This window comes from Gastrolobium bilobum, unplaced genomic scaffold (genome assembly GCF_033153095.1).
Source record: "Gastrolobium bilobum isolate Gb01-03AN ecotype WA unplaced genomic scaffold, APGP_CSIRO_Gbil_v1 utg27305, whole genome shotgun sequence".
In the NCBI taxonomy this organism is placed as follows: domain Eukaryota; kingdom Viridiplantae; phylum Streptophyta; class Magnoliopsida; order Fabales; family Fabaceae; genus Gastrolobium; species Gastrolobium bilobum.
Genome location: NW_026897244.1, coordinates 259,362 through 270,098, shown reverse-complemented (window position 1 = coordinate 270,098; position 10,737 = coordinate 259,362). Strand labels below are relative to the sequence as shown.

The 10,737-nt window shown below is 38.8% G+C and overlaps 2 protein-coding genes across 2 annotated transcripts in view; both read left to right on the top strand.

The window, feature by feature from the left end:
• Positions 1-468: 468 nt before the first annotated feature.
• LOC133305155 (pectinesterase/pectinesterase inhibitor PPE8B-like) lies at positions 469-3,202 on the top strand. The gene is made up of 3 exons (XM_061505284.1): positions 469-893; positions 1,326-1,856; positions 2,505-3,202. The coding sequence occupies exons 1-3, from the start codon at positions 530-532 to the stop codon at positions 3,200-3,202; spliced, it is 1,593 nt and encodes a 530-aa protein (XP_061361268.1). The 5' UTR covers positions 469-529.
• LOC133305161 (pectinesterase/pectinesterase inhibitor PPE8B-like) overlaps positions 826-10,737 on the top strand; it is a 31,520-nt gene continuing 21,608 nt past the window's right edge. The window contains exon 1 of the mRNA XM_061505290.1: positions 826-893. The gene's annotated coding sequence lies outside the window, so the exon portion shown is untranslated. The remainder of the gene's footprint in view (positions 894-10,737) is intronic.

Here is a 10,737-nt window from a genome sequence, read left to right as displayed (position 1 = left end):
TTTCAAAAAAAAAAAATTCCATCACATTGTACTTTTTTTCAAAATTGGCAAAATGTTGTACCCACTTGGGTACAACAGTGGTATCAAAAATTTATCACATACCATATTAATTTTTACATTATTTTACAATTTAAAAATTTGATATTTATTTTTTATTATATATTTTCATGAACCTTATCTATTTAATGTTTACTTAGAAAGAAAATAGATATATATTTTTCGCGTGATAAAGCGGAGAACTCATGATATAGAACATCCATTCCCGTGTATCCCCTTTTCACGACCTTACGTTCAGAGAGGCTGAGTCACAAGGCTGACCTTCCCTCCATCCCTCTTAAATTCTGTTTAACATCCTCTAGATTTTCACCATGAATTTATTGTAAGCAAGTTTTTTTTTATTTTATTTTTCCAAAAAAAAAAGTACAGATGAGTTTCCCTTAAATTCCCCTACCTGCCCAGCTAACCAATACATTCTAATCTTTATTTCCCACTCTTTCCCTTTAAATATATGCAACTCGCTTAAGTGTGTATGACCTCTACTAATTCAGTTCTTTTCTCAATGGCTCTTTCTTCAACAAAAGAGTTATTATCTCCAACTTCCACCACCTCTTTCACATTCATCTTCTTCTCCGTCTTGTTTCTCAGCCTCTCTGCTGCTTCGCCCATTGACTACATCGTGGGATCAGAGTGTCTTAAGGTTTCTCCTTCTGCATTCGTTGGTTCAGTGAGAGCTGTTCTTGACGTTTTGCAAGATGTCACCGCCATTCTCTCTGAGTTCGGCACTGGCTTCGGCGATTTTCGTCTCTCTAACGCCGTTTCTGATTGCCTCGATTTGCTTGACCTCTCCTCTGATGAACTCGATTGGTCTGCTTCCGCTACCCAAACTCCCAAAGGTACCATTTGTCTCTCTTGGTTCCCACTTTGTTTGGCATTTTCCTTCAAAACAATCTCAACCACAATAACATCCCATTTTCCTATCTTAAACTTTGTCTTCATAAAATATTGGTCTAAGTATGTTGAGTAGTTGTGAATTCAAATATGAGTGGTTAATATCATCAAACACATACATCAACTCGATTGTTCCAGTTTAACCAATAGTCTTGAGTTCAAGTTTTTGGAAACGAGTTTTGCTGCTCATATAATCCTCCCTAACTCGAATTAAACTAGTCGAGTAATTCATGAACCTACTATTAATATAAGTTTTAAGATTTTGGGATGAAATGTAACTTGGATTTCAACTCAAATTTTTGTCCACTTGTGACTTACCATTTCCCTATTAAAGAGACTATATGTTATAAAATAAAATTGGGTATTGTTACTTGTAGGGAAGCATAATAGTACTGGGAACCTAAGCTCTGATTTGAGGACATGGCTAAGTGCTGCACTTGCGAATCCAGAGACATGCATGGATGGATTCGAAGGTACAAGTGGGATTGTGAAGGGTCTAGTATCAACTGGCCTTGGCCAAATGATTTCATTGCTTCAGGAGTTACTTACCCAAGTGAACCCTGTTTCGGATCACTTCTCTTTCTCCACCAAGCAGGGTCATTTTCCTTCGTGGATTAAACCAAGGAACAGGAAGCTACTGCAAGAAAATGGGGTGCATGTGGATGCTGTTGTAGCCGCTGATGGGACTGGGAATTTTACTAAGGTGAGGGATGCTGTGTTAGCAGCACCTGACTATAGCATGAAACGCTATGTGATATACATAAAGAGGGGTGTTTACATGGAGAATGTTGAGATCAAGAAGAAGAAGTGGAACCTTATGATGATTGGAGATGGCATGGATGCCACTGTTATCTCCGGTAACCGGAGTTTCATCGACGGTTGGACCACATTCCGGTCAGCTACTTTTGGTAAGGACTCGCTCCTCTTTCTCTCTTTTTTTTTTTTTTTTATTTTCTCGTCAAATTTTATTTTTCATCTTAAAAAGTCGTTAATAATAATAATAGTTATTAATTAAAAAAAAATGTAGTTATACAAAAAAGATAAATCTTTTTCTTAATTAAAAGAGTAATCCAATGGATTTACTCTAATCTTAATAATATGTGGAAAATTTTAATTGGGTCTGAAGCGCTATTTGAGATCAAAAGTGGACCCTAATTCCTAAGGGTAAGTAATGTGTACCCTCTATTGTGTATGTGTATGAGCAAACAAGATTTATTACCCAATCCTATCTTATTTATTAAACAACTTATGAAGCCAAACACTGACAACATGATTAATCAATGCAATTGCCCAAAACAGTTCTAACCGGCAACTAATCCATGTACTTTCGATAGCAATAAAGCATTGTTATTTAAACGTTAACTAACATAACATAATCCATGTCTGTCTGCAACCTACTTATAAAGAAAAATAATTGAGCATGTGCTGCAATTATAACATTCATAAGGTCTAAAGCACTTGTCTTCTTCAACAGCTGAAATCTCTGACCCAATTCTCATCTTTGCTTTATTTATGTATTTGATTATTTTATTTTTTTAATTTGGTCGCATGTGCAGCTGTGAGTGGGAGAGGATTCATAGCACGAGACATTACCTTCCAGAACACTGCTGGGCCCGAGAAGCATCAAGCAGTGGCACTAAGATCAGACTCTGACCTCTCTGTATTCTACCGATGTGGTATTTTTGGTTACCAAGATAGCCTCTATGCACACACCATGCGCCAATTCTATAGAGAATGCAAAATAAGTGGCACAGTGGATTTCATATTTGGAGATGCCACTGCTATTTTCCAAAACTGCCAAATACTTGCTAAGAAAGGGTTACCAAATCAAAAGAACACCATCACAGCTCAAGGGAGAAAAGACCCTGATGAACCAACTGGTTTCTCCATGCAATTCTGCAACATCTCTGCTGATTCTGACCTTGTTAACTCAGTTAACTCCACACAAACATACCTTGGCAGACCATGGAAGCCATATTCAAGAACAATTTTCATGCAATCTTACATAAGCAATGTGTTAAGGCCAGAAGGGTGGTTAGAGTGGAATGGGGACTTTGCTTTGGACACATTGTACTATGCAGAGTACATGAATTATGGGCCAGGAGCTGGACTAGTTAACCGGGTGAAATGGCCAGGGTTCCATGTGATGAATGATTCTAGGCAGGCTAGTAACTTCACTGTGTCCCAATTTATTGAGGGGAATCTTTGGTTACCTTCAACTGGTGTAACGTTCACTGCGGGGTTGAGTGTTTAATACACTGACAAATTTTGTATGTACTTGTTGTGCTTGCTTATTCAAGTGGTTCTTTAGAGCAAAGAAGGACCCAAAAAAAAAAAAAAAAAAAAAGTTGCAAAAATGCTGATAGGTTGGTGTTCAATTTCATTAATTTGCATTTGACTATTTAAGAATGCTATATTTTTGGTCACGGAGTTGGGTGTTTCTCATTTTGGAAATTTTTTGATTATTGCAATATCTCGCTGCATGGTACAACTCGAACCAGGTTTGAAGGAGTGTGTCAAGAGGATTATTTTGAATCATGACCCTCTTGTAAATCTAAAAAGTAAACATTCTAAAAAACAATTTTATACTATTGAGTTGGTTTAATTGTATGTATGGTTATCTGTTTATGAAATTTGTACATCCAGTGATTATACATATATTCAGATAAAATAAAATTTATATTCAGCGATTATATATAATTAAGCTTTACCATTATTTCCTGTGGTGTCTTTTTAAAAAAAAAAAAAAATAGATTAGTAGTATCTTTTCAATTATTGCCTTTATTCTTGAATAGGACCCATATTAAATTGGATGAAGGATCCAGTCTAGTAATAGTTCAAAAGGCTAAAAAACAAAGACTTAGAGGTCGTTTGTTTCACCTTCTAGAAAAAGTAACTTTTATCATTTCCTTATTTTAAAAGTACTTTTTACAAAAGTTTAAACTATTTATATTTTTATAAAAATATTTAGTTTTTGAAAAAAATATTTGATTTTTGACTTCTGCTTTTTTTAGAAGTTAAAATTTTTAGCTTCGGAAAAAAGTAAGTTTTTGACTTTTTTGTGACTTCTCCTTTTTTAAAAAAAAGATATCCAAACGAACTAAAAACGAAAAGTACTTTTTTTCTTGAAAAAAAGCAGCTTTTGAAGAAAAAAAAGCTCATCCAAACGGGCCCTTAGTCAATTAGGGAGCATGCATATCACGTATCCGCAATCCTGCAAACACGCAACTAGACTAATAGCAATTCAGAACTCATGAACCTTCTTAATAGCCAAAGGCCGAGGAACATGCACTAGATTACAGTTAAACTCATGCGTCATAGCTCACCAAAGGCATTCCACGGATATAATAGGCTGACAATGCCACCACAATTCACCAATAAGAATGTGTATCATCATATTAAGACGACATAAGTAGGTCATACAACAACTATGAAGGAGACGCTCAAAGTTCATATATGATCATCTTCTTCTAATTTACTTAAGCTCATCATTCAAATATTGACTTGAGTATCAGAGTGCTTTGCATGTACCCACCCCTGTAAGAACCCGCAGTTAATTCAGGAATTTAATTAATTAATTATGAGATTAATGAGATAATTCCATAATTGACCCTAATAATTATTAGAAGACTTAAATAATTATAGTAAGTGCTTAATAATATTGAAAGTCTCTCTTCTGACGAAAAGTGCAAATACCGGTTCTGCCTCACGGTATAAATGCGTACCGATGAAGTATCCCGAAAAATTATGAAAAGTGTGTATATATTACTAGAATATTATATAGGACTATTATAACAAGTTTGGAGTCAAAATAATGAGAATTGATGTCAGAACTAATACTGACAGCGTGAAAACTCGTACTAAAAAAGTGTTGCGAAAAATAAAAATAAAAATATGACAAATCTTAGAAAAATGGCTAGGTTCAGAATATGAAGTTTGAGATTAAAATGATAAGCGTAGCTATTAATGCTAATACTGCGCGATTAAACTTAAGCGCGCTTATAAATACAAGGGGCACATGATCCTAGGTCATAAATTTCATCTCCTATGTGACATTTTCTGAGTTCTTGAGGCAGCCTCCTTCCTCCACCTTCTCTTTTCCATTAAAGCTCAAAGAGAGCACCTTTTCCCCATACTTTCTTCACTAAAGTTCCTTGTATGAGTGTGCTCTAACCATGAGTGGGTAAAAGTCCAGCCATTTCTAAGTTGTGGGTCTTGTGGTGAGTGAGAGAGCTGCTGAATTTGAGGTTGTGTGGTGTGGGAGTCATCTCCATGCCATTTGAAGCTTCAAGGTGCCATTTTGGTTGAGAAAGGACCAAGCTTTGGTCACCATTTCGTGGCTTGTGTAATTTGACTTCTTGGGACAGATTTGAGAGCTCCATGAGCACCTTTTTCTGCTAAGTTTGAGACCCCATAGGTATACCTTGAACATTCCCTTCGAAATTTCATGAAAATAGTTTGTTTGTGTCATGAAAAGAGATAACTTTAATCATTCAAGCTTTGGGTTGTTAATCTAGGGTTAATAAGTGATAATGAACATCTGTTTTGGGACAAAACTAACCTTGGATCAATGGGAGCTATTTGCACTTCAGTTTATGCAGAAAAATTTTGCAGTTTGCTGCTCTGCCCGCGTGGTAATCGATTACTTTTCACTTGGTAATCGATTACCATGTGCAGTAATCGATTACCCTGTTTTGGGTAATCGGTTACCATGTGCAGTAATCGATTACCAAGTGTTTGGTAATCGATTACCCTATGTGAAAATAACCGGAAACCAGTTTTAATGCGTGAGAAAGTCCTCATTTGGGCATGATGTCCTAGGAAGTTTGTGTTACTTTTGGGAAACAGTTATACCTTTAATTGAGGGACTTAATGCTTGATAATTGTGAACTAGAAAAGATATAAACGAAAAAGGAAATGTTGTCTTAATGAAATGAACCTTTAAAGTATGGTTATTGATGATATTTCTGATATAAATAGACTATGATTGTGTTGTTTGGTGACCTTGGACTAGTGTGGACTCTTGGTTTGGACGGATAGCTTGAGAGGTAAGCTTTCGTGTCCTCGGTTTAGCCATTGTTGGTTCCACCATACCCCGTGGAGGATGGTTTATATGCATGATGTGTTTTCATGTATTGATTTTGAAATGCTGTTGAGCTGTTATGTGCAAGTGCTTATAATATGCATGTTTTGTTCCACCTAGACGGTAAACCTGTTTATGTAGTAGACATGCCATAGGGTGATTCTGTGGGTGGGTGTAAGTAGTACTTGCAGTGAATGTAGGCAATAGACGTATTTAAGTCCTGCATTTCTCTGGCCAGTAGAATAGTTGACACACATGACATGATTTATTCTGTTGCATTGCACTGATTTGGAACTTATAGTATGTTACTTCTTTTGGAACTTATATTGCACATGTAAGTGAGCTTGGGGTGGAGAAATCCTTGAGGACCCCTTGCCTTACTGAGATTTCTATTTAGAGATCTCACCCCACATTTGGGGCACATATTTCAGGTTCAGGTAACTCGGGGGTTGAGACCTCGGGCGGCAGGAGGCCGAAGTTGAGTTAGATATCTGTTGTTATGATGATATGTTGGATGCTGACAAGCTTTATGATTATTATTATGATTTTGTTGTTGTTGAGACTCTGTTGGGCTTTGTTGCCTTATTTGGTGAGCATGAGGGTTGTCCATGCCACATTGATTAACTATGTCTTATTTGGATTCGAGTTGTATTAATGTTTCAGGATTGTGTCCGGACTACGTGTTGTAGATCCGTGACTTAGATACTCACCGTTATTTATATATTGAGGTTATTCAGTGTACTTAGATTTATTGCAATTTACATACGGGCAATGTTTTGAAAAAGGATTAAGTAATCAACTTGGTAATATTAATGACGTCATAATTGAAAGAAAAAGTTATTCTGCACATTTAATTAAGCGTGGCTTAATACAATGACATGATAACAAATCGGGTATACACGGGGTGTTACATTTTATGGTATCAAAGCACTTTCTAGGGAAGAAGCCTGTATGTATTGCAATAACTTAGGATGTTTTGTTGTGTGTCTGTCTTGTGTGCTCTCTCTTTTGGGTTTTACTATGATGATGCATGAGTGACCACATCGCGTGGGCCTGATCAACTCATTCTTTGTGTAACTTGTGCAGAGTCATGGTAATACCTCGGAGGAGCCGAGAGACGAACGAGGATCAACCTGATCCTATCCTGACTGCATTAGCTGAGTTGCAGGCGGCTAGACTAGCCGAACATGAGGCCACTAGGGCGGCCAACCAGGCTATGACGGATGTCATTAGAGAGACAAACCGGAAATCCATTGAAGATGTATTGGAGGAGAATCGACTGGCATATATGATCCTGGTACGGGTCGTATTGGTGGAGATGAGGATTGGTTTTCATGACGGCCAACATCCTCCACTGCCACCACCTCCATCCCCACAGCAGTGTGGGAATGGAGTTAGAGAGATGTTAGTTGGGAATGAATCCTCGCTGCTTAAGTGCATCCCGTGTGGAAAGACTCATACAGGTACTTTCTGGCAAGGACAAAATGTATGTTTCAGATGTGGCAAGCCAGGTCACATTATCAAGAGGTGCGCTTCCAAGGCGGAGCGAGCTGCAGGAATACAAAATGTTTCAGTATGTCGCATAGAAAGGATAGCTGGATCGACATCTAAGGACTTCCATACTTGCATTCAGCAGGGCAGTGACTTCGAGAAGATTCGTGTGAATCACGAGGCAAAGAAAGTCAAAGAATCTGAGGCTAAGGGAAACAGTGGCTCCACTTCCTGGAGGGACAGAAAGTTTGGATGCAAAGGTAAAGGGAAGCAGCTACAGGTCAAACAACTGTGCAACAAATTCAAGAGGTCTACTACTCTGGCAGAAAACTTTGCTAGACCCTTGATTATCCCGAAGTGTATAGGTTGCGGAAAAGAGCATTTGGGACGATGTGCTACTGGAGAGTTGCTATGTTACAAGTGTGGGAAGAGTGGCCATATATCCAAGGATTGTTATACTTCAGTTGCTAGGGCTGCAGCAGTTCAGGCGGCCCCTCTTCAGATGATTCCTGCTCCACCTACAGAGGCACCTGTTGTGCCACCTGCCACTGGCCGAGTTTACACATTAGATAGGCAACATTCGGACAGAGCTCTGGATCTTACGAGAGGTATAATTCACGTTGGGGATACTTCTGTGATGTGTTGTTTGACTTAGGGATGACACATTTAATTATTGCGAGTCTGATTGTTGTGGGGCTGAACTTGCCCATAATTGAGGTTTCTCCAGTTCCGAGGGTTATTACCACTACAGAAGAGAAATGGGATACTTCACCTATTTATTTGGATGTGGTATTTTAGTTGGATGGCCGAGACTGCATAGCAGATCTTAATTGTCTACCCGTGGTCAATCGTAAAATCATTTGGGTACGGACGGGCTGTTGAGAAATTGTGTGTTGGATTGTTGTGATTGCATATTATTATGTATGAATTATGTTTATACATTGAATGTTGCATTAAAGTGTTTGATAATATAAACTGAGGAACTAGGTTGATTGAGTGGGTTATTGGCCATCAGCGTATTGTGGACTATCCCTGTAGGGGATGTATCCGGAGAGGGTGCCTCTGAGAAGTTTGTTTGGACGCTCAGTGGATGTGTAATTCAGTGAGTGGTCCTTGTGTACGAGGTACACTGGAGACTGGTATGCCTACTAGTTTCTTGGCCGATAACCTATGTCATGGGTTTCCCTTTGGGGATTGAATCCTAAGAGTGTTGACTCTTGGAAGTCCCATGAGGGCACCGATTTGAGTTCGACTATTGGGTGATCCGGGTGCACGAGGTGCACAGATCAATCAATTTTAGTTTACCTTATGGTATAATAATGCATTAAGAGACTTGAAATATGAGTTTAAACTCTACAACCATCAAGTGGTGGGATGAGTAAAATATACGAAGAGTGACATGCCAAGTTTGGCATGGAAAGTAAGATGCCTTATGCCATTACATGTTGTGATGGTGCTCTATTTAAAAAAAAAATGTAAGAGAAGATATCTTCTTGCTGGTGAGTGAGGAACACTCTATAGACAGGTTTGTTGAGAATGTGAAATTCCCTTTAAGGAGTTAAGTGTGTAACACTTGGACTTTGTGGCAAAGCCACGCGCGATCTGACATATGCGAGGCAAGTGTATGTACAGTTAGTTTTGTGGGTTGAGTGGTCTCCATGACTCTAAGTTAACATTGATGTTGTACCATCCTCTATTGACTTTCGATTTTGCAGATGCCATGGAGATTGAGGTATGATGTTGCATAGAGTATTTATTTATTATGTTAGTAGAATTTAAAATTTTGCAGGTGTACGTGAAATAAGGTACGCTACTATGTGAATTGGTATATTAATCAACACGTATTGATTGAAATGAACATGATTATGATTTCATACTGTGAAAAGAATATGATTTTATTTTGAGAGTAATGATTTATAGAAATTGTAAGTCGAGACTAGATTAGAGTCATGGAGTAGGACCTAAACTCACCCAAGTTATAATGAGGAGATTGAGTTATATTGTGACGCCTCCGGAAAGAGGCTGGGTTGTGTGCTGTTGCAACTGGGTAAAGTGATTGCTTATGCTTCGAGGCAGTTGAAGCCTCATGAGGAGAACTACCCGACTCATGACTTGGAGTTGGCTGCTATCGTTTTTGCTTTCAAGATTTGGAGGAACTACCTGTTTGGCATGAAGTTTGCCGTGTTCAGTAACCACAAGAGTTTGAAGTATCTGTTTGATGAGAAAGAGCTGAACATGAGGCAGAGGAGATGGATGGAGTATCTGAAGGACTACGACTTTGAGTTGAAGTACCATCCTGGCAAGGCAAATGTGGTAGCTGATGCTTTGAGTCAGAAATCCGTGAGTCTATCCAGTTTGACTATGGGTGACTATGATATTATTGAGCAGTTTCGAGATCTGACGGTGACCTCTTTGTTTGGGGGTGCACTTCTCGAGACGGAAACTGTGCAAGTTAAGAATGAGCTCATGGAAAATATTAAAGAGGCGCAAGTGCAGAGAGAGTGCCTAGACTATGTGAAGAACCAGGACAGTGTGTCTTGGAATGAGAACAGATTGTTGACCTCCCAGAAGAGGATTGTGGTTCCTCAAGGTCCTTTGACTGAATAGGTGATGACAGAGGCTCAAAGGGCCAGTTTACTGTCCACCCTAGTGCTACAAAGAAGTACCAGGACTTGAAGAGGAATTACTGGTGGCCGGGTATGAAAAAGGACATAGTTGTGTATGTGTCTAAGTGTTTGATTTTCCAGAAGGTGAAGATTGAGCACCAGAAGCCGTCTGGTAAACTTCAACCTCTTGAGATTCTGGAATGGAAATGGGAGAGCATTTCCATGGACATCGTTATGGGATTGTCGAAGACTCAGGCTGGTTGTGACTCTATCTGGGTCATTATGGACAGATTGGCGAAGTCTACCCATTTTCTTCCAGTGAAGGTGAGCTTCACTACTGAGCAGTTGGCCAGACTGTATGTTCGCGAGATTGTGAGGCTTCACGGGGTGCCCGAGAGTATCATCAATGATAGAGACCCGAAGTTCACATCTCGGTTCTGGGAGGCGCTGGAGGGATGGTTTATATGCATGATGTGTTTTCATATATTGATTTTGAAATACTGTTGAGCTGTTATGTGCAAGTGCTTATAATATGCATGTGTTGTTCCACCTAAATGGTAAGCCTGTGTATGTAGTAGACATTCCATAGGGTGATTCTGTGGGTGGGTG